A 24,666-nucleotide genomic window follows, 5' to 3' on the forward strand; every position below is an offset into this window, starting at 1 on the left:
ATGGCAGTGTGCCATAGACATGACTAATACAAAAATGTGTTTTTGTAACATCTTGTATTCTCTGTCAAACTCTTGTGGGTGCAGCAATTCTAGTAAAGCTTCTCTAGGGTCAGATATACGATCTATAATCACCTGGGGAAACCTTATGCCTCCATGTTATGGAGCCCTTCATAAATTCCCCTCCTCAGTTGCAAAACCAAGATTAAAGGGCACAATATTATGGGGAAGTTTAGTTATCAGATAAGTTTCTGTAGCTCAACATTTAATCAGACTGAAATCAACTTCATATTTTCTTCTCTACTGTGCATTTCCCAATCATTTAATGCACACACACACACACACACACCCCCCAGACCGTAAAAGAAAAAATATGTACTTTACTAGGAAGATAACTTCTTCATTGAAAAACCTTGAATGAACTTTAAAAATAAACTGTGCTCTCCAATTAATCAATTTCAGCTAAATGAAGTTTGCTGTTTGCCTCCTAGTCAGATGAAGTTACTCAGAAAATCAGTGGGAGGTGAATTCATGTTTTAAGAGTAAATTAATAGCTAAATTTAGATAAACACAGTATCTCTATCTTCCTAATAAAGTGTTATGTCGTCTGTGAATATTCAGTTCTCTTAGGTTCCTCATCCAACTTTGTTTCAACTGTTCAGTCCTACTAAAATCTCCCACTTCATTTGAACAGATATGAGAAGAAATAAAAATTAAATTGGCAAATTTTTACCTACAAGTAGGAGTAAAGAATATAAAAACAAAGGAGTGAATGAAAGTGTGAATTATCTATTTTCCATGCTTCTTTTTTAGTCCAAAGTCTACCCTTGAGCTATTTTCCATGCTTTGGTTATGGTATTTCATATATAACAGAATTTGATTGCAATTTGTTCATGAAAAATAGAACCATATCTCAACAATAAAGTGTTGACTGAATGAAATACTTTGTACTTCGCAATTCAAACCTGCCTAGAAGAATGCATAATTATACTAGAACAGTAGGAGTTAGTTCTTCTAACAATTAAAAAATCATTTTTAATTTCAATAAGAAGTTAAAAGTCCAAGCAGAAGTAAATGTGTTTTAGCAATGTCATAGACAATATTGTTTAAACATGTGTCTTTCATAGAGCGTGATTCCCATTATAAAAATAATAATATTTAAAGTGCACACACATATATGCACATATCTTGGAGAAATGATTCGACCACAAAATGAAGGTTTTCCTCAGCTTAGCCATCATCTATTTTGTACTAAATCACTAGATATTCCAATGCATCACTTTTTCCTACCCAAGAAAGAGAGTGGGAAAATATTTCCAAGCAATATAAATATTGGAAATCATCTTAGCTGTTTCTAAATAACATATGGATGTTCAGGCTTGACTTTCACCAAATGGTAAAGTGTGAGATTTTTATGCTGAATGATTTCTTCATTTCCCATATAACACCCACATAGACATCATTTTAAACTTCATTTTTACAACCTACTTAAGAACATAATGCTTAGAGTTGTTATATTTTCAAAATATAAAACATTAAACCTTTGAAAATTCTCAATTTTTTGGATGGAAACCTTTTCTCTTTGACTTTTTTTATTATTGTGGAGATCATCAGAAACCACTTAACATAAGACCATGTTCAAACCCAGCACTGTCTGGAGAATCTTTAATTTTTTATGCCATTCCTCACTATTTTTTACTTTCAAAAAGTCAAACTTACACTGTTTAAAACAGTTATACAATTAAAAAAAAAGTATTCTCTCCATCTACATTCAAAAACTGTGAACATTTTGCCACTTTTGACTAGTCTTCTCTTTGTACGCATACACAAATACACACATATTTTTATTTCAGCAGAGCTTTCTTAAGAATAAGGAAATTCTGCTACATAACAATGCTAAAATTTTTACCCGTAAAATGGTCAATAGTAATTTTATGAATCCAGTTTATATGCAAATGTTATCAATTGTCCCTCAGATTTTCCTTAAATCTGTATTTTAAAATTCAGTATTAAATCAAAATTTTATTTTTACTAATTTTTTTATTTCTTTTTAAACATTTTTATGAAATAGTTTTAGACTTATGGAAAAGCAGTATAGATAATACAAAGAGTTCTATATGCCCTCTACATCCCACAGCTTCTCCTAATGTTAATGTGGTATATATAACCATTGTCCATTTAATAAAAACAAGAAATTAACAATGGTATTGATTATTTTTAGGTGAAAAATTTAAAATTTAAATATTGCAAAAGATGTCCAAGCCATCTTTCCTGTTTATTTTCCTTGACATCTGATTAAATTGACACTGGACATTAGGTATTTCAAGCCATTTTCTTGTGGGCCACTTATGACTTTAATTAACTAAAATAATCTTTTTGTTTCTCTCTATTAATGTTTTTTATAGTTGTATATTTTCAACAACCCGATTTCTTGGTTCTGAGTACCAGAGTAAAATAACGCTTATTTTTTTAGAAAGTGCCAGACATATTCTATCATATCCTAGGCCTATGATATTTAGTCTGCCAAGTAGTTCCTTGATACAAATGTCTTATGAAAAAGACCAGGTATGCTCTCTTTCACTCTTGAATACTTCTTCAGAGCATTTTCTAGAGTTGTACTATGATCAAAGTGTTGTTCTAGGCACTAGTGACATAATGATGAACTAGATGTAATTAAGTGTTAATTCCAGTGGCAGCTTTTCTCATTGCCTTTACCTGTCACCCTTTAAAAAAGTCAATGTACTTTTATATACTTCCCAAGAATACCACTCCAATGAGCTTATCCTTACTACATAGAGCTTTATTTGAAGCCTTACAACCCCCCTTTCCTGCCCTTCACAATCTCCATGTATATCAAACCAATGATTCCAGTTATGCTCTAGTCTCACTCTATATTGCTTGATGAATTTAGTCAATCTCATACACCTACAATAGACAGTTAAGGCTTTCATGATTTAGTTTCCCCATCCCAGAAGTAATTGGTTTTGCTTTGAAAAGAGTCTCCTAACATGTTTTTGTTTGTTTGTTTGTTTGTTTTTTTAATAAAAGAATGAATGAGATCTTAACAGTAGGATGGTCAGCAAGTGGAGATGACAGTTCTTATAATGGGATGTTAAAACTGTCATTGCCTCAAATCACCTTGACTTGGAACTTCATATTGTGCATATACAAACACACAAATGCGTATGCATCCGTGTGTGTACATGTGATTGTGAATTAAATTTTACTAAGATTTTGTTGGAGAAGTAGTGTGAGAATAATACAAGTATTAGGTAAAGACATAACATTTTAACTAGATAAAAAAATAACTCTAGGGGAAATGTTGAGTGCAGTGAGGAGGACAAAAAGAACCTCATAGGAGTGATTATTTAGGAAGCTGTTATAGTTGTCCAGGTGAGAGATACAAAGAGAGCTATCATAATGGATATGGGGAATGAGAACATATTCATAAAACATTTCATATATTTTCTGTAAACTTAAAAATCGGCTGACTGCAGCAACTAAGGGAGATTGAGAATATCATTTTATCTTTGCTACTCTCACCTTTTCATATATGTTCACATTTAATATGAATTCTGTTATAGTACTGAACTAATTGTTTTATAGTCATTTCAATGACATTTAGCACCAGAATATGAGTTTAAGTGCCTTATATGTTCAGTGATTGCACAGTGCTTGACACATAACATCTAATTACTGTACTATAGAGAATATATGATTTAAAAGATCCACTTTAAAAAGTGATGATATAACCTGGTAAAATAAAAAGTATGCCAAAATAAATGAAATAGTTTGCAAGCACACAAGTAATGTTCCATCATGTTATGGAAAAAAAAAAAAAAAAAAAAAATTCTAGAGTAGAGAGTGACACAGAAAAAGAGCACCAGAAATCTAAAAACAGCTCCTTGTAGTTTTTTTCTGAGTATTAGGTCACACATGTCCAAAATGAAACTCTAAAAGCCAGTCTAAAAACAACCAAAGAATCGTAAGTAGAACAATTCCCAGTGCTAAAATAGGGTGGGGAGATATTCACACTCTGAGCAGACATAGTAGAATGACCTGGGTGATCAGCAGGACATTTGAAGTCTTATGAGATACATGGTTTGCTAGTAAGGTTGACTTAGCCCCAGAGTAAAGGGAACTCTAAATAGAACAGTATTAATTTTCAGTAATAAAAGCTTACCACTAACTCTTCAGTTTACAATGACGCAAACCTATTATCTGTGTTTCTGTGGGTCAGGATTCCTGGGATGGGTTGTGTAGCTCCCCTGGTCGAGGTCTCACCAGTCTGCAGTGAAGATATCCACTTCATCTATAATCTCATTTGAGGTTTGACTTCTTAGAATTTTGTCTACTAACACTGCCCTTGAAAGTTTCAAAATCCAGCAGGCCTTCAAGATATCAAACTAATTCTACCAAAATGAAGCACCCTGTTTTAAATGTTGTATAACGTTGGCCAGTATCAAATTGTAATGACTAGACATATCAATAAATGGGAAATTCCGACTGTGATTAAGGTAGAAATAAAACCTGTTCTGTACAAGCTTATATCCAGAAAATAAAGGAAAGGAGAAAAAAATTTATACTGATTTTGTAAGGCCAGCATTATTTGATTAGGCCAAAGCCAAAGACAAAGAAAAGAAAACCACAAGCTGTTATGTTTTATGAACACAGATGCAAAAATCTTCCAACAAATCAGTAGCAAATCCAATTCAGTAACATACAGAAAGAACATACTGTTACCTTGTTGGGTTTATCCCAAGGCTACAGTAGTCATATAACATTTAAAATCAGAGCAGTTCACCATATTAATACATTAAAGGGGAAAATAAGCTATATGATCATATCAACAGATGCAACAACAGCATTTTAAAAATCAGTAATGTTTCTGACAAAAATTTGCGCATACTGGAAATAGAAGAAAAGCAACATCATATTTTTATTATACTTGATGCTTATAGACTGAGTACTAAACTCTAATATTGAAACGTCAAAGTTGTGTGCTGTACTTCTATTCACACTGTACTGAAGGTCCTAACCTGTGCAATAAGACAAATTACAGAAATGTTAATGTACACGTTAGAAAGGAAATAGTAAAAGTAGCTTTATTCATAAACTAAGTGAACATTTCTTTAAAAATGGTAATGAATCTATAATAAAGCTGGTAGTACTAATGAATGAGTTAGGAACATCAAAATGATCTTCTTTATACAGAAATCAATTTTATTTTTCTATGCTTGTAAAGATAATTTAGGAATTTAAATTAAATATAACCTTTAAAATTCTTCGAAAGTATGAAATAGATGTGGGAGAACTTAATAAAATATGTGCAAGTCTCATATAAAGAAACTATAAACATTGCTGAGAGAAATTTTTAAAGAGCTAAATAAGCTGAGAATGAAGCTTATTTCAAGGGTTAAAAGATTCAATATTTTAACATGTATATCCAAATTAACCTATAGATTCAATACATATTTCAACTGAAATTATAGCTGGCACTTTGAAATATTAATAAACTTATTTTAAATAATATAAAAATATAAAGAAATGATAATCATAACTATGAAAAAGAAGATTCATGTCAGAATATCTGTAGTACCTTTGTTTTGAAGCTTATTGTAATACTAAAGTATTAAAGACAGCATGGAATTATCATAATGATAGACAAATAGATAAATGGAACGGAATACAACCCAGAAGTAGATCAACTTCTACATTTTCAACGATGATGCCAAGTTAATTACCTTGGAGAGGCGATAATCTTCAATAGATAGTTCAGGATCAACTTTATATCCTTCTGGAAAAAATATATATCTTAAGCCTTACCTCACACCACACACTGAATACTAAGTGGAAACAAATTATACACTTAAATGTAAAATGTGAGACTACAAAATATCTAAAATAAAACATAGAGGAATGTTTTCACAGTCTTGACTGGCAAATATTTCTTAGGCACACACAAAAAGCACAAGTCATAAGAGAAAAAAAAAAAAAGAAAAATTGGCTGTCATCAAAATTAAACCTTCTGCACTTCACAAGACAATTTCAAAGAATGGCGAGCCCCAGACTGGGATGAAAATATTCACAGTGAATATAGCTGAGTAAAGTTTGAATCCAAACATATATAAAGAACTCTTACAATTCAATGTTAAGAGTCCAAACAAACCAATAAAAATAGAGAGAAGAATTGAACGGACATTTTATACACACACAAGGACAGACATACCAATGACCACTAAGCATATGAAAAGATTGTCAATATCACTAATCATCAGCAAAATGAAGATTGGAAAGCAATACCATTACACACACAGAATGCCAAACATTAAAAGGATTCTTAGTATCATGTGGCTGAAGCTCTCATGCCCTCTTGAAGCTTACATTCTAGTGGGAAAGATAATTTGAGCAAGAAGGTACTTAGATGGCTCTTAAGGGAAAAAAATGCAAGCATCAAGGAAAGCTTAAAATAGGGTGAACATACAGATATGATAGATGAATTTTGGCAAAGGGACATGTAAGTTATACACTGACACAGGAATGGTTTAGTTATATTTAAATGAATGAAGATATGAATGATTCCTGAATGTTGCCATACAGTAAGAAACCAAGGTAGAAAATGTTGTGGTGAATTAGTAGGAACTGAAAATACTTAATATGACTGCACCAAGATAGAGGATAGTAAGAACTGGGGTTGGAAAAAAGGTAGAGATAAGATTAGGAATAACTTTATAACTCACTTTATAAAGAAATATATAGTACTAGGTAGAAGATGGGTTTGTGGAAGATGATTATTTTTAATTTACTTATAGATTTTTGCATATTCTCATTTTTCTAACAAAATCCAAATAATCAAGCATAATTAATACCATGATAAAATTTGTGAATGGTTATATCTAAGCAGTGAAATTGTTATTCACCTAATTATAGCTATAGGTTATGTTTATGTAGACTATAATACTCCTTTTACAGGAAGTAAAATATCATTGTTACTGTTAGCAAAATATATATAAATTTATGAATATGTGTTAGTCTATTGCTACATTTTATAACCCATGATCAATCTAATTTAATATTTTCATAAAGCCACTTTCATTCATGCCAAATTCTCATTTAAGCCATCAAGCTATTCTGTATAATCAGTCATAAGGACTAAACTGATAAATCTGCCAATAGCTATATCTTTCTTGAGAATGCTAGCTCTGCTTCAAATAAGAAATGAGAAATAAGGCAAATTAAAAAGTGGTAGCTATTTGTAAATATTGCCAAGGTGAATATGATTAGTGGAACTTCTAGGTTAAATGGTATTTGTACTTTTATGGTTTTTAGTACACAATGCCAGTTTGCTCTCCAGAAATATATAACTTACCCTTGAACAAATGGGCAATATTAACTTTTGCCCTTTGGTAGAAAGAAAAATAACATAAGAACTACAATAATTATTATAATAATAGTGGTGGTCAACACATGTAGTGCTTCCTGTGCAAGGGCTACTGTTCTAAGGCACCACTTATAGATTAACTCAATTCTCATTACAATTTCATAAGCTAGTTTATTGGTTATATATTGCTACATAACTACCCCAAAACTTTATGGTGTAAACAGCAATGTAAATTTGTTATCTCAGTTTCTGTGGGTCAGGAATTTGGGAGAAGTAATAATCTGGATATTTATGATGTTACAATGAAGATGTAGGTTATTTGGGGTAGTTGCAATTATCAAATAACTGCAGGTATTTGAAGGCTTGACTTGGGTAGAATATCTGTTTTCAAAGTGGTTTACTCACATGGCTCCCAAGTTGGTGCTGGCTGTTGGTAGGAGATCTTGGTTTCTTACATGTGGACCTTTCCTCTGGGCTGTTCGAACCTCCGCATGACGTGGCAGCTGGCTGTTCCCAGGGCAGATGATTCAAGAGAGAGCAAGGCAAAGCCACAATGCCTTTTATGGCATAGCCTTAGATGTCAAACTTTGTTATTCTGCAATACCCTAATGGTTATATGGTTCAGTCCTATTCTGCTGTGTAGGAGGGAACAGCACAGGCATGAATACCAGCATGTAAGAGTTATTTGAGGCAATCCTGGAGGCTGGCTACCACAGACAGATTATATTATTATTACAATTTTACAGATGAGGAAACAGATCCAAATATATAAATGCCGAAATGGTGCCATACTAAATGGTTGAGACAGGACTTGAATCCACATTCTCTGTCTCCAGAATGCATGCTTTTAACAGACATGTGGTATTGCCTTTAATTCTTCATTTTAATTTTCAATCTTTATTACACAGAGTTGTACATTCTTGTGTTTTTTGTCTAATTTTTGCATTTGTATATAAAATTTATTCCAGTGACCTTATTTTCTGTTTGGCTATTTTTCCATGAGTTATAGGGATTTTTTATATTCTGAAATTAGTAGCAATTTGGTTTTTTATATACAGTCATGTGCTGCATAACAACGTCTCAGTCAACAATATACTGCATATACAGTGGTGGTTCCGTAGATTGTAATACCATACCTTTTTCTATGTTTAAACATGTTTAGCTACACAAATGCTCACCATTGTGTCACAATTGCCTACAGTATTCAGTACATTAATGTGCTGTACAGGTCAAAAATAGTGTGTGGATAGTACATGATTGGAATGTCAAAGTCATTTTATTTTTGGAATCTGCTGATGTGAATATAGTATTGAAGAATTGCGTGGGCTGTTTTGGGGTGGTTGAAGTTGGTGATGTTGAAGAAGGGCAATTCAGAGTAGGTAAGGACCCCAAGAAGATAAAGCATTTGGCTCAAGTGTCTCATAAAATAAAGCTCATTTTGCATTGAGAATTCCTTTTAAAGTGCATATTCCTCTTGGTGAAATTGAAATTTCAATCTTTTTAATATGTTACTCTATTCAGATTATTAGGTGAATATCTAGTTGATAGTAGCATCGACCTATTTGTCTGTCTGAATGTCTTTCAATCTCTTATTCTATAAGAATAGACATTTTGGAGGAAGAGGGAATGAAGATTAGGTTGTTATGGGAGACTTCCAAAAGATAACCAGTGACCAAAAAGTGGGTTAATTCGAGGGATGATTTAATTAATTAATTAATTAATTAATTTTTTTACAGTTTTGTCCAGAGTAATGTTTGCCAAAAAACTGTTGTAACATATTGTTTTTTCTTTTCTTTCTTTTTTTTTTTTTTTTTTTTTTTTTTGAGATGGAGTCTCACTTTGTCACCCAGGCTGCAGGCTGGAGTGCGGTGGCACCATCTCAGCTCACTGCAACTTCCGCCTCCCAGGTTCAAGAGATTCTTCTGCCTCAGCCTCCCAAGTAGCTGGGATTACAGGCATGAACCAGCATGCCCAGCTAATTTTTTATTTTTCTTTTTAGTAGAGATGGACTTTCACCATGATGGCCAAGCTGGTTTCTAACTCCTGACCTCAAGTGATCCGCCCACCTTGGCCTCCCAAAGTGCTAGGATTTCAGGCGTGAGATTATACGTTACAATCATAAATTTGGCTGTGGGTTGTTGTTTGTCTGGGAGGATCAGGCAAACTTTAGCATCTTTCCCCATTGGTAAGGGAAGAGTATGGGTGGGCTCACATAAATGCGTATTTCTATGTATTATTTATTGTTATTAAACAAAACTTTACTTGTTATGGGGCTATATAACTGACTGTATGCTTTCCTGAGTCACTTCAATTGAAGTTAACAGCTTTAGTTTCTTACTGCTTTATTGTGGTATATTTGATAAATAAAATTGCATAAACTGAAGGTGTACAATGTGTTGATATACATATGTATTATGAACTTATTTACACAATCAAGTGAGTTAGCACATCCATCACCTCACATAGTTCCCTTTTTAATGTGTGTGGTTAGAGTATTAAAAGTCTTCTTTCAGCACATTTCAAGTATAAAATACAGTATTGTTAACTATATAAGAATTACAGCTTTTTGTGATTGATAAAAATAACTGTGCATTTTTATCTAATTTGATACCAAGTATAGCTGGCCAAAGACTTAACATTCTTACAGGCGAGGGATTCAGACTCATGCCTTGTGATTCCAAATTCAATGATTCTTTAAATCAAGCACAGGGCAACACTGAATACACTTTCCTACTTTATGTTGCATTTCTGCAAGTTCTGGGGTTACAATTTAGTCTTCATAGAATGTTTGATTCAAAAGTTTCTTTTTTGATTTAATGACAAGAATTTCCCGAGAGTTACAGTAAAAATGATATATAATAGAAGATATACTTGGACCCTGTCATCACTCCCGATGATTCCTGTCTTATTTATACTATTCAGCCCATAAAGTACCCAAATTCAATCTTCCTTCCATTTTGCTTATTCAATCACCCAGTGCTATAAACACTCTCTTTCCACCTCATCAAGTCTTCTAATGCAATGCTATTCAAAGTGTGGTCCAAAGACCAGTTTCATTCCACAAACTTTTATCAAGCTGCAACATGATTAATATAGCAATTGAGAGCAGCATTTTAGAAATTTTGCTAGGGATTTGACATTACCACGACATCCAAATGCATAATTAGTGGACTGTCTCTTTGGAAAGCATACAAACTACTAAGCATATAGACTAGTTTGGGCTTTCTCAAAATCATAGGTTAATCACATATGGCATGAGCTGCCCGTGTGCTTGCAATGGGTTACAACCCATTCTTTCTTTTTATTTTACAATTAAAAAGAAAAAGAAAACTGGCCCTTCATCACAAATAGCTTGAGAACCATCATTCCATCACATCATCAGTCTAGTCTTCCTGTACCTCAGTTTCGTTTCTTCTCTTTTTTTCTCTTTAAGGAGACTGAACTCTGTAGTCTGCCATTTCATTCAGTCAGCCTGTCAGTGTTCTGACTTCCTTTGTTTTTCATTTTTTTCCCCATAGCTTTTGATCAAAAATCAACACACATGCAAACAAACAAAATTCCATGTACATTGATCCTTTTTTTTACTCCTTGACTGGCACTCCTGGAAAAACAGTAACACCCAGTGGGTCAGATTTATGTTATCATAAACTCATGTTCAGGCAGCTCAAAGCGGCCCTTAACGTTGTGGTTTTTCGTTTTTTTCTTTTAATCAAACTATTCTCTTGCTCTTGTAATTACTATTTCAGATCTATCTCATTTTCTAATACACAGAGATATGGGAAGCCAATACATGAAAACTTCCTTAAATTTTGCAACTTATTTTCCAAGTGTTAATTTATGTTCACTTATCGCTTCCTGCTTTTTCCTATTATAATTGAAGGATTTCCTTTCCATGTATTTGCTGAGTGCCCCATTACCTCATACCCTATCAGCAACCTCAGCAATATTTTCCTTCCTTAATCTTCAGATTTCTTTCTTTGTTAATATATTTCTATAAACATTTCCGTTTCTTCCTACCCCTCCAATTTTATTTTTAAGAAATTCTGCATGCTTTCTTTGCCTTTCAAACAACTTTTCTTAATTATCCTTAAAATATTTGGTTAAACAGACCTGGCACAGTGGCTTACATCTGTAATCCCAGCACTTTGGGAGGCCGAGGTGGACAGATCACGAGGTCAGGAGATCGAGACCATCTTGGCTAACACAGTGAAACCCTGTCTCTACTAAAAATACAAAAAAAAAAAAAAAAAAAAAAATTAGCCGGGTGTGGTGGCGGGCACCTGTAGTCCCAGCTACTCAGGAGGCTGAGGCAGGAGAATGGCGTGAACCTGGGAGGCGGAGCTTGCAGTGAGCTGAGATCGTGCCACTGCACTCCAGACTGGGCGACAGAGTGACACTCCGTCTCAAAAAAACAAACAAAAAAAATTGGTTAAACATCATTTCCTTAAGTGATGCTTTTTTCATTCCCTCAAAGCAGGCAAAGTATCCTTATATCCTCCTAACACATATGCATTTATTTTCTTTTTATCATTTATTGCAGTATTTATTTGCTACTAATAAATCTTCCAGAGATCTTCCAAAATATTTTTGAATCAGTCACTCAAATGATTTCAGTTCAGCTACAATATTGTGTTTTGTGGTTGAAAAGGAATGAAACTGATCTCAAGGGCAAACTTGCCTACGTTCCCTCAAACTTCACTATTACACAATAGGTGTTTGGGGAGCTCGGTGGTTGTATTTTCTCAGTCATCAGTTCAGTATAACGGCTGCTCCAGCCATTTGTTCATCTGGTAGCAAGTGGTAATCTTTAAATGGTTTCTAGAGAAGGAAACACTGCTACATTATGTTACCTATTTTAAGTGCCAGTTAATCAGTTTTAGAGTTGTATAGCTTTTGTAGAGTTCTTTGTAGATAGTTTGAATTTAATAAGTAATAAATTTAGCCAAGTTAGTTCACTGTTCTGAGTATCTGATTGCTTATCTGAAAACTACTTTACACAATATGTATCATAGAACTTTTGTGAGGTTGAATTATATATATATATATATATATATATATGTCACTTAGCATGAAAGCAGAAATATTATTTGGTATTATTATTTTATTACTAAAAAGAATCTTCAGTAAGTATCTTTTATACTATCAGAAGCTGATAAAGAATACTCTTGGTTAGAACCTAAACAAATTGAAATTCTGAGGAAAATAATTTTTCAAAAATTATTAAGACTGCTGTGTATTTGTGAAAGGTATAAAAGAAAAGGAGGTTAATGAAATTAAAACTGTTTTGCACTAGATGGAGGAAATTTGACCCCCCTTTTGAGCATTTGATAGCTTGAAACATCAAAAAAGATTATATTTATTGTACTAAAATAAGTATTGAAGCAATTGGAAAAACAGAAACATGCTTTTTACTTGTATTATTGAAATGAAATAAATCTGTTTTACAGAGAATTGCAAATCTCAAATTGGGTTAGATTCTATGCATTTAATAAGCATTCTTATATTTAGATCTGGTGAAACTAAGTGACTTTTAAAGATTTACTTAAATCTATTCTTAGCCATTTAATGGTTGAATGCCTCACAATCTTTGAATTGGTAAAGTTTCTGACGTGTTCATATGCACACGCGCACACACACACACACACACACACACACGAGTGGTTATTTTATTGATTAAAGTAACAGGATCAAAATAAAACTCACTTGATTGCAAAATATTATCTATTCTCGTATAAGAAAAAGATACAATTTTTTGTAGCAATAAACCCACTCTTGCTTGTAAACAGAATCTAATAAGCAAAGGATATGGCAAAGATTTTATAATGCAATTTAATCAGTTGGTCTATTTAATAAACTTTTTCCCCATAAAATAAAAATTACTAACATTTAGATTTTAAAATTCACCCTGGTTCATTTTTTCTGTTTAAAAGCCATTTTCCAAAGGATATTTGATTTCCGTAAATTAAAACCCAGCACTAGATTGGTTTACTGCACTTTCCACTATTTACTGTTTTCCAAAGAGCTGTTACCTAGCAACTGCATGGAAGAGGTTTCTAGTACTTTAAATCATACAAGAGCTCAGAATATAAGATGACGTAGACTTTTAAGAAAATATTCTGACTTGTTTTAAAGTAATTATCAATTTTATTTTTCATAAGGTAAAAGGGACTTGAAGACAATTTTGATTCTTATCTATCAATAAATTTGCATGCCAATTGTAATTTTTTATTTTAGAAGCTTTTAAACTGAAAATGACAGAAATTAGAATAACAAAGAAGAAATCAATAATCTCACATAATACTACTATTTTGAAAGTCATATGCTTCTAAAACTCTTTCCCACCTGTTGAGGTAGTTTCTATTGACAGTTTGATGCTTATCTTTGCACATTATTTTCTGTGCATATCCAGAAACACATACAGGCATACACATGAGCATTCTTGCAGAATTCAGCATTTTTACAAAAGTGAGACCATGTTTTAATTGCATAACAATGGAATTATGCTATATTGTTTTGCCACTTACATTTAAAAAATATACTGTTGGCATTTGTTTCAAGATAGTTTACTGAAATCGTCTTTTTATTTTAATAACACAGGATTGTGATGATCCATAATATTTGTTTAGAATTCTGATTAGCCTTTTTTTTTTTTTTTTTTCCTGAGACGGAGTCTCGCTCTGTCGCCCAGGCTGGAGTGCAGTGGCACGATCTCGGCTCACTGAAAGCTCCATCCCCCAGATTCACACCATTCTCTTGCCTCGGCCTCCCAAGTAGCTGGGACTACGGGCGCCCACCACCACGCCCAGCTAATTTTTTTTTTTTTTTTTTTGTATTTTTAGTAGAGATGGAGTTTCACCACGTTAGGCAAGATGATCTCGAACTCCTGACTTTGTGATCTGCCTGCCTCAGCCTCCCAAAGTGCTGGGATTACAGGTGTGAGCCACCACGCCCGGCCCTGACTAGCATTTTATACTCATTTTCTATTTCTTTCCTCAGATAATTCTATGAGGTAAACACTACTGTAATTCACATTTTAGATATAAGGCCAGTTAGGCCTAGGGATTAAGAAATTTGCCCATGGCCTGGCACACTCACTGGTGATACCACTTGATCACTTGATCTCATGTGCTTATGTCTTATCAAGCGATAGTGAAGAAAGATCTAAGTCAGAATAAACAGAAACCTTTAATGGATGAGAAGAAAATACAAGATAAGATGCATATATGTATATCTTGTATTTTATTCTCTCTCTCCATATATACAGAGAGGGAGAGAGAACGTCTCACTCTGTTACCCAGGCTGGAGTGTAGTGACACGATCTTGGCTCACTGTAGCCACTACCTCCCAAGTTCAAACAATTCTCCTGCCTCAGCCTCCCGAGTAGCTGGTATTACAGGCATGGACCACCACCCCTAGCTAATTTTTTGTATTTTTGATAGAGACTGGGTTTTGCCATGTTGGCCAGATCGGTCTCAAACTTCTGACCTCAGATGATGTGCCCGCCTCAAGCTCCCAAAGTTCTGGGATTTCAGGCATTAACCACCACGCCCTGCCACATATAATTTTTGAATAGGAAACACTTTCTTCAACAAAGGAGGGGAATTAGAAGCTAGAAGGAATAAAATGACAGATTTATATTTGATAAAGAGGTATCTTTCTTTGTATAATCAAAGCTGTGCCTTTGTCACATATGTTGTCTCACCAACAAGAAGAAAACAGGTTAGGAAAAGTAGTTTTGTATACAAAAAGTAACCCAGAGTCTGTACATTTCTGCACATTGTCCCATCAGAAAAACCCTGGTAATGTGGCCGTATCTATCTAAAAGGGAAACTGAGATATGTAACTTCTACCAGAGCAGCCATGAATCCAGGTAAAATATAGAAGTGGGGTGAGGGGAAATAAGGTCTCTATCACTAAAAAAGAAAGAGAAAATGAATACTGGGGGAGACAGTAATTTTAGCCCTGGTTCAAGTCTTTAGGCACCCAAGTAACCATACATAACATTATATATAAATTTATTATACATTATATATTAAATTATATATGTTGCTGTTATATATGTTAATTACATATACAATGTTGTTTATCTATATAAACAACATTATACATAATGTTGTACGTGGTTACTTGGGTGCCTAAAGGCTTGAACCATGGCTAAAACTACTCTCTTCCCCCAGTATCCACTTTCTCTTTCTTTCTTTTTAGAATGGCATTTATATAGTGCCACTAAAACATAGAGTATTTGACATAGGGAATAAATGAGAAAACACTCATCCATTCTCTATGACAAATAATCCAAGTTTCATCAAATGCCATATGCAGCTCAAAGTTCAGGATATCTGGACAATGCAGAGTCAGATCTAGATGTGGCTCCTAATAATCTAGCAATATACACATTAATAAATTTTCTAGGTGTTCCCAAGACCAGTACTCCATATAGATACACAATAGTAGAGGAAGAAAGCTGTAATAAAATAATAGTTTTTGGAAAACAGATGAAGAAAATGCACAGTAGTCATTAGTCCATAGCAAGTCCTGTGGCATGTGAATTGAGAAACCTCCAAAGAAACGTGTCAAGTTCCTTAATGAAACCTTGATTTTGCTCTTTAGAGAGTAATTCCTTTGTGCATTCATACGCATGGCTCACTATTCTCTGTGGTCACTCTTGAAGTTGAAATTCGAGTGGATTTCTTCTAGGCCTCTCTGTGTGTCAGTAACTGTGTTCAAAGTTCTTTTCTAAGAACTTTGTTAAACCTGACTTACTGAATTTTGTTGCCTTGTCCACATCGCCGTCTTTCTTGTAATGGTGGATACCTTGTTATTATCTGAAACAAGTATGAATGTGAAGTCAGCACTGCACTTTAATCTGATTTTGTCACAGGTCTGTCTTTATTGGTCTGGCTGGGAAGTCTAAATTAGAGGCCTCTGATAAAGGCTCTGAAAGGGAATGTCATCATCTCCTGCTATTTAGGATACAGTTCACTTTTTCAATTCTGCAAGTATCCATTTTTATACATTTTTTAAATTTTTGATCACAAGAAAACAATGTACTACTTAAGAGAGTTCTATTCCCTTCTCTTTCTGCTTGCAAAGTGATCAGTTCTTACCTCATATCAGCTCTCTATGTATTGCTGACTAAAATCAGCAAGGTGCTGTGAACAAACATTAGTATACTTGCCCTTTTCAACCACCTCTTCTAAACATCTCTCTATTGATAGGTGGTTTTGGGATACAAAGGGGAAAATGGGTAGTAGGGGAAAATAGCAGTTACTGTTACTGATGTATTTCTACATTATGCATTTCTATATTATCTAAATTTTATGACTTTGTCTTCTATTTTTAACTAGAAAATTATTTGATAAAAATTGGCAGTTTATGACTTGAAATTCTCCCCCCCCCACACACACACACCAAAAAAATATGTATCTGATAAACTGAAAATGTGCTCGATCCCCCAACTCACTGTCACTCTCTCCAACACTGCTTGGTCATACTATCTGATGATGTTTATGCCCATGAAAATGATTCTTTCGATGTTCTAGACTAATGTTTCTGTAATTTCCATTCTTTCAGTGTTATTACTCAGCTCATCCTAGCTCAGCAAAAATTTCTAGGGTCATAACTTAGATCATATCATTACCAATAAACGTGACTCCTCTGTCATCTGTAATCCTAGTGTCTCCTTCTCTGACCACCACTTCCTATCTTTGTAGTTCACTCCCTCTAATGAAGAACTTCAACGATCTTTTGACCATACAAGACTTACAATTCATTGTCCTTACCAAATCTTCACTGCCATTTACACCCAGAGGTCTTGTTTTCCTTTCTTAGCCTGTTTGAATGTCATGGTACATTATTAATGACCTACATCTTCAATTCACCATCAATGACTTGACCCTCTACATTAGTTGGACTTGTTTGTCAGAAGCCAGCCTTAAGTCTCACTCTCTGTCTTCTTGGTGTAAACTTCCATGCATTTTAAATGTAGCTAAAGGAAACAAAATAAACAAGCAAAAGGCAACCTGCAACCTCTAAACTCCAAGCTCCTCCTTAATCATCATTTCCACTTATTTCGCTAAAAAAAAAAAAAAAAAAAAAACCATAGGAAGAAAAACAGAACTTTTATAAACTTCCACCAACAAATCTACCCACCCACCTGGATTTATATCAATATGTTCTGCCTTCTCTGCTCTTATTTCAGACAAAAAAATTTAGCACTCATATGACTGAGAAGGGGCATGGAAAAGGTGTTAGTATGATTACTCAAATTCTGACTCTCTATGAATCATATTTTAAGGTATATACACATATATACACACATATACACATATATGTGTATATATATGCACACATATATACATGTATGTGTATATATGCATATATATGAGCGTGTATGTGTGTGTGTGTGTGTGTGTGTATATCCTTTATGTTTTAGAATTTACAAAAAGCCTCTAAACCATTTGGCAGATCAAACAACACTGTTCAACAGAACTATTTGTAATAATGCAAATGTCTATGTATGAACTATCCCATACTGTAGCTTGTAGCCACAAGTGTCATTGAGCCATTAGGATGTGACCAGTATGATAGAGGAATTGAAATTTTATTGGTATTTACTTTTAATTTATTTAAATTTAAATAGCCACATATGACTGGTGTCTACTGTATTGGATAGCATAGTTTAGAAGGGTAGAAGGGTAATAAGTTGTTGAAGTCAAAAAAGTTGCAAATTTAAAATTTTATTTGAGAATCACATAATTGCAATTCAGGGCATACACACAGGCTGGAGTGGTCTTTGGTATGTCTGAAAAATAAATAGAAGATTGGGGGCCTTATTTTTTAAATAAATGTTCTATATTATTTTGAAAGAATGGTCATTTGCACTGAAGAAGCTTTTGGGAGCTGGCAATCTTTGGTGAGTAAGGGTGGTAGGTAAAATTAGTTTCAGAATCATGGCAGCTATTAGCTAAAATTGGTCTTAGGGTTACATCAGGCTGTTTTAGCAGCTGTGCTTGTGACAGTTTAATTATTAGAACTGGTGTTAATGTGCCCTGACTGCTTTTTCCCCTTGGCCTCTCAACTCTGAATTTGTTACAGGACCAAAGGGTTCATATGCCCACTACACAGTAACATACCAATACGCTGAGACAAGAGGGTTAGCAGCAAAGAAAGAGTTTAATGATTACAGTAGACCCAAACAAGGAGACAGGAGACCCTCAAATTCATCTCCCTGAGGAGATAGAGTTTTTAAGGAGATGGTGGAGATCAGGGGGATATTGGGATCATTGACTGGATGGAGATAGAGTTTTTAAGGAGATGGTGGAGATCAGGGGGATATTGGGATCATTGACTGGATGGAGTAAGAGGCATGAAATAATCAGAGTGTGGATACAGTCTTCTTTGATGAGTCAGCTCTTCTTGGGGTCATAAAGAGTAGCTAGCATCAATGGGGATCCTTCAGACCAGCTGATGTCAGCAGTTTCACCAGTATGCAGAACCTTAAAGAATATCTCAAATGGAAAAGTTAATGTCTTACAATGCTTAAGTTGTAATCTCTAGAGCACTTAAGGGATGCTATAGCCTTGCGGCAGTGTTTATGTGGTTTGTGGGCAATAGGGAAACAACTACGAGGAAGTGGGTCAGAAAGTAAGCGGACCTAATGATTCATGCTGAATGGTGCTGCAAGCTTGTTTTATTTTCATTTCTCCTCCTTCTTTCTTTTAAAATTAGTTTTATAAAATTTATAGGGATGGTTTTATTTTAGTTGGATGTGTCAAGAGTAACCCAATTTACGTAATCAAATCTTATAAGGTGGAATGCTGAAGAGCTGGAAAACATGAAAACCAATTAGGAAGTTGTTAGCCTAGAGGAAAGAACACCAGAGTTTGAATAACAGTTCCCAATTCCTTAGCTGTAATTCCAAAACAAGGAATCTCTGAAACATGAAAATATTTTTGTATTCTTGGTGGTAAAACACAAAATTATCTGAAATTATTTGGTGGTAGTTCCTGCACTGAACTGCCATGAAGCTATTTAACCCTTTATTTTTTCTACTTAGTATAAATATTCACACATTTAGCTGTAGAAACAATGATATTTTTAGGAATAGGTTGTTCCTTGGATATGTTATATAGTGTCTGGTAGATGAAACATATTGCCTTCTAAAATCTGAATATTTTTTAATTCTGAAATTTGATATCTCAGTCATAAGAATTATGGATGTATTAGAAACCTGTAGTAAGTAGTGAGAATGACAATGGGGAAAAAAGAGAGGGGAATTTGATTGTATAATCCATAAACTTTGGCTATTACAATGTATTGGGAAATGAGGGGCAGTTAGTATGAAAGAATGTTTTCAGTATTTTAATTCAGGCTAAGGATTAGTGGTTAGTTCTAAAAAATGTCCCAAGAGGAAGGATGGATTTGGACCTGAGAGGACAAGTCTAGATATACAAGCAGTTCTATTTTGCAGATTGAATTTTAACTCTCTGTGATACATGCAAACAAATATTATTATCCAGTTGAATAGTCTATCACATCTTTTTCCTTGTATTTTCCATTCATAGAAATTAAATAGCTTTTTTAATGAAAAGAGTACTGAATTTACATTTTGTCTAACAAAGGCTTTCATGATAATTATATATTAACTTATTTATCTAAAAAAATGGTTATTTTCTCTGATCCAATACTCTCTTTTTCTAATAAATATTTTGCAACACTTCCTACACTATTTTGAAGTGAAATTCAGAGTAAGTATAACTATCCATACACATAAAGTATAAAAAATTAGTATAATATTCTAAATCTAATATGAAAGAAAAAATGGAAATAATAATAAAAAGCATGTTTTTTAAATATGTAAACACTCAGGCATGAATACACAAGAAGATATGGGAAAAAAAAGACACTTTTACCAATGACAAGGTGCTAGCTTTTGACTGATATGTAACATATATTAATTTTTATTAATGAGTCACATACAATGCTAAATGTAATAAAGTAAATTTTCTCTTAATTTACACCACGGTGCATCCCTAGATAATTCAGCGTACAATGGAACAATGCACACATACTTTGTGTTTATGTGTAAAATTGCCACCTTTTTACACATAAAATTGATGGTACTACATACATTTTTTGTTGAAAGGGCTGATCGACACTGTAAAACTTTCACCAAATGTAGAAAAAAGACACATGCAAACACAAAAATGACTACCTGAAATTTAGGAGTCTTTTGCTTCCTTCTAATTTTCTCTGATTAGTACGCTTTTTGAAACATTAGCCAGTGCATCAAAATATTCCCACAGCTATTGTCCTCCAAACTCAGATGCACACATTTATTGAAGAAAAGGGAGGAGACCTTTTTTTTTTTTTTTTTTTTTTTACTTTTTCAACTATTGAAGGAAAATACAATGAGATATTTTCAAAGTATCACACATCCATCACATTTTCTCACATTTCCCTACTGAAAGAAATATGGTTTGTGCACTATAGTAAGGAAAAGTTAATAACTGCATATGCTACATTGCATATATGGTAATCATACCTTCCAAATTTTCTGTTACAGTTTGAAATTTTAAAAATTCTGTGTCATAATAAATGTACATATTTTTCTCAGATCATCTGTTCTAATTTTTGATTTGAAATTTATGGGTCCTCTATGTATTGATATCATATGATTCTACAGTAATAACATTCCGGGTTTAGCAGTTTTGTCACACTGTTTTCACACATTGGGCATGCACACTCAAAATTATTTTGAGATAATATTGAAATGATAGTTTAAAGACACTGTTCTTTTGCATTATGTACACTTCTCTGGATTCAAAATTGTATCTAGAATCTGCTTGCAGATTCTTTCCTGCAAAGCAATAAATAATCTGGTTATGTATTTTAAAAACATTTTAAGTTAATTATAATATATTGACAAGTCGGTGTGGAGAGAGAAATTATTAGTAGAAACACGATATTTTTAGAGTAAGTCCTGATATATATTCATAGTATGTATTTTCTTCCATAAAATGTGAAAGAGAAACAATACAAAATGAAAACAAAATAAAAAAGTAGTATGCTTTCTCATGTACTAAATCATATTATAAAAATAGGACAGAACTAAGGTCAGTGTTTGTCCAGTGCATTTGCTAAACCATTTCCCTCATCACCTTTTCATCTTTCTTCATAAATTGTATGGTGTTATGTGTTCATTTTATAGATCTGGCTCACTGAAAAATTTGATCTTCTATTTCTTAATTTTGTTAAAACTGCTATTTTTCTGCCTGAGAATATTTATTTTCTTAGAACTTTAAACCTTCTCTTTATTTTTAATATCAGCTATACTTTTTTATTTGGGAAAACAGGTTTTTTGTTATTTCCAAAATAAACACTATTTACTCGCTTTTTAAAAACACAACTTCTGTAGAAAATAGAATATCTGGCATCTGGACCCTCATTCCTGCATAAAAATGCTTGGCCTGAGTAGCGTCATTCTCTTTAGATGTGGCCTGCACCTTCTCACTTCTAACACTATTATTTTTATGTGATTGAATTTCAGCAGCCATTTATTATGTTTTCTGGCTGGACCCTATCATCTTTTGAGTGTATGACTTTTAGGTATTTGGAGTTAAAGTACAATTTCAAGTTCAATTTATTTTAGCAAATTCTATTGCTTGATATTACAATTATTTTCATAGTATCAAATCTATTTCTTCTATGCTAGGCACATATTATCTGCTAAATCTTTTAATAATTACTTTCTAAAATTTATGCTGTGTTATTATAAATTTGATATATCAATACTCTTCTAAATCAGTACTGTTGTGTTTTATACCATAGAATGATCAGAACAAAAGGAGATTTTATAAAGTATTTGATATATTTTAGACCACACCTCAAACCCACCTGCTAGGCATAGGAAGATTAAGCATTTTACCAAAAGTTGCCAATTTTGTTAAGACAGGGTTAAGCATTTTAGCAAAGGTTGCTAAATTTGTTGAGATAGGAGTGACCCCCACGCCAGTCACTTAACTCGTACTCCAGTGCTCTCTCTTAGCTCGCTCTTATTTCCTGGGAATAAAATTGCACTTGTAAAAACATCTCTAAAAAAAGTATGTTTATATTGAGACTTTTGCCATTTTATTCATTTTGTTTTATTTTCTATATTTTATTACTCTCCAAAGGTAAATTATTCTAATTTACCTATTTTATTTCAAACAGATCATGTTGTTTGTGAAGAAGAGTTTAAATACGCCATGTTAGCTTTAAACTGTATATGCCCAGCAACATCTACACTTATTACACTACTGGTTCATACCTCTAGAGGGCAGTAAGTATATTTTTTCTTTAAGATAACCTTTTAAATTATATAAAAAACAATAAGAGCAGTTACGTGATTTAGAAATATAGAAGGCCAACGTATACAGCTAGATATGTACCTGTATTTGAATTTGCGTGAGTTATCTTTATCTGATAGATGAATATAGACATATTAAGGAATCCAAGACATAGAAAATTGACAGTGGTTTGCTGTCTTTTCTCAGTAGTCTTGAGATCGTTTGTTGCGATTTATTAATACATTCTAAGTGCCTGCACCATTTGTTAGGCCTAGGATTAGGACATGATTTTTATCTTAAAGATGAATACTTATGCAGCAAATGAAACATTTAATTAAAGGATTCTGACAGTTATTAGTATAAGAACTTAAAGTTAAATTTTTCTGTTCCTGGGGTAAGTTTTACCTGAAAGCTTAATGTACACAATTGATGTCAAAATGGCAATTTTATAATATAATAATAACAAAGTAGTTGTATAAAATTAGCTAATGCAGTATAAATCACTTTTTATATGCATTTCAAGGTTGGAGAAAGTTATACCATTAGAACCTTTTCTGTTCTTGTTTATTTTGATAGAGTTTTATGAAACACAGAAGTTGTTTTTGACTAAGATGATCAAAGAAAATATAACTAGTGAACATAGTCATTGCTCTTAAAGAGACAAATGTACTTCATTTCATACCTTGTCATATTTCTAATCTTATATTTCAGACAAAATGTTGATTTTCTAAGTAAATTCCACTTATGCTAGTGGTTATGATTACTCATATTAAATATTAAGTAAGTTAATTGATAATTGTTTAAGTGTCAAATCAAATAAATCCAGAAAAAGGAAAATTCTTTCTTGAGACTTATTTATAGGTGAATAAGTTGTTAATTTAAAAGTAGTAAATGCTCAGTGGTATTCTAATTAGATTTTACTGTCTTATTTCTAATTGCCTAATTGGGATGGTAAGATTTTCTTAGGAGCAATTTTCTCAAAGTTGTGAATACGAATATTTTTTATTCTGTACACTAACAAGCCTTTAATCTGTGCAATAGGAAGGATATAACAGGATTAGGAATGACATTTATTTTCTTTGCAGAAAGGATCTGTCTTTTTGACGCAATTAAATAAAGTGCTAAAAATTATTTTAACACCAGTTAAGTGAACATTCATAGAATTCATCAAGTGTCTCCATTATTTTTCCGTAACATCTTTGTACAGACTCATACAACTATAATGATGACTATCTAGGCAACTTCATTGTTGTATACATGAATGATAAAATAAGTTCTATAAACACTATATAACACAGCTCATTACTCATGACTGAAGTTAAATTGCCTTGTGCATCTCCTAGTAAATATTATTTATTGACAAACAGTATTGCCTCGTGAAAAAGAATTATACTTCACATAAGTTAAAAAAGGATTTTAGTGATCCTTAGAATAAGACTTTTCCCAGTGTACTTTAATGAATTTTACCTTATTAAAAAAGAAAGCAATGTTGTTGAAAACATTGTTATATAATTAAGGACTTCCTTTAAATAAGAGTGACTTGCAAAATTATTTCACAACTGTGTCACAGTAAATGTTATCATCCACCATAATAACTTTTTATAGCAGATTTACTGAAATAAAGTTTACATACTATACAATTCACCCATTTAAAGTGTACAGTTCAGTATGTTAAAAGTATATTCATAGAACTATCCAACTGTCACCACCAAATGATTTCCGAACCCCATAAAGAAATTATCTACCCTTTATCATCACCCTGCATTTCCCCCCGCTAATTCTTGCAGCCCTAGGCAACCACAATCTATTTCTGTTTTTATAGATTTACTGCAGTCTCCACAGTAGCTGGGACTATAGTCATGCGCCACCATGCACTGGTTTTTCTTTTCTTTTCTTTTCTTTTTTTTTTTTTTGAAACGGGGTTTTGCCATGTTGCCCAGCCTAGTCTCAAACTCCTGG

The 24,666-nt window shown here is 33.2% G+C and overlaps 1 protein-coding gene across 1 annotated transcript in view; it reads left to right on the top strand.

The window, feature by feature from the left end:
• Positions 1 to 24,666, top strand: part of KCNT2 (potassium sodium-activated channel subfamily T member 2) — a 405,225-nt gene that overhangs the window by 220,352 nt on the left and 160,207 nt on the right. Inside the window, exon 14 of the mRNA XM_030937154.1 lies at positions 22,592 to 22,700. Coding sequence (XP_030793014.1) covers positions 22,592 to 22,700 — 109 coding nt within the window. The remainder of the gene's footprint in view (positions 1 to 22,591; positions 22,701 to 24,666) is intronic.

This window comes from Rhinopithecus roxellana, chromosome 8 (genome assembly GCF_007565055.1).
Source record: "Rhinopithecus roxellana isolate Shanxi Qingling chromosome 8, ASM756505v1, whole genome shotgun sequence".
Classification (NCBI taxonomy): Eukaryota; Metazoa; Chordata; class Mammalia; order Primates; family Cercopithecidae; genus Rhinopithecus; species Rhinopithecus roxellana.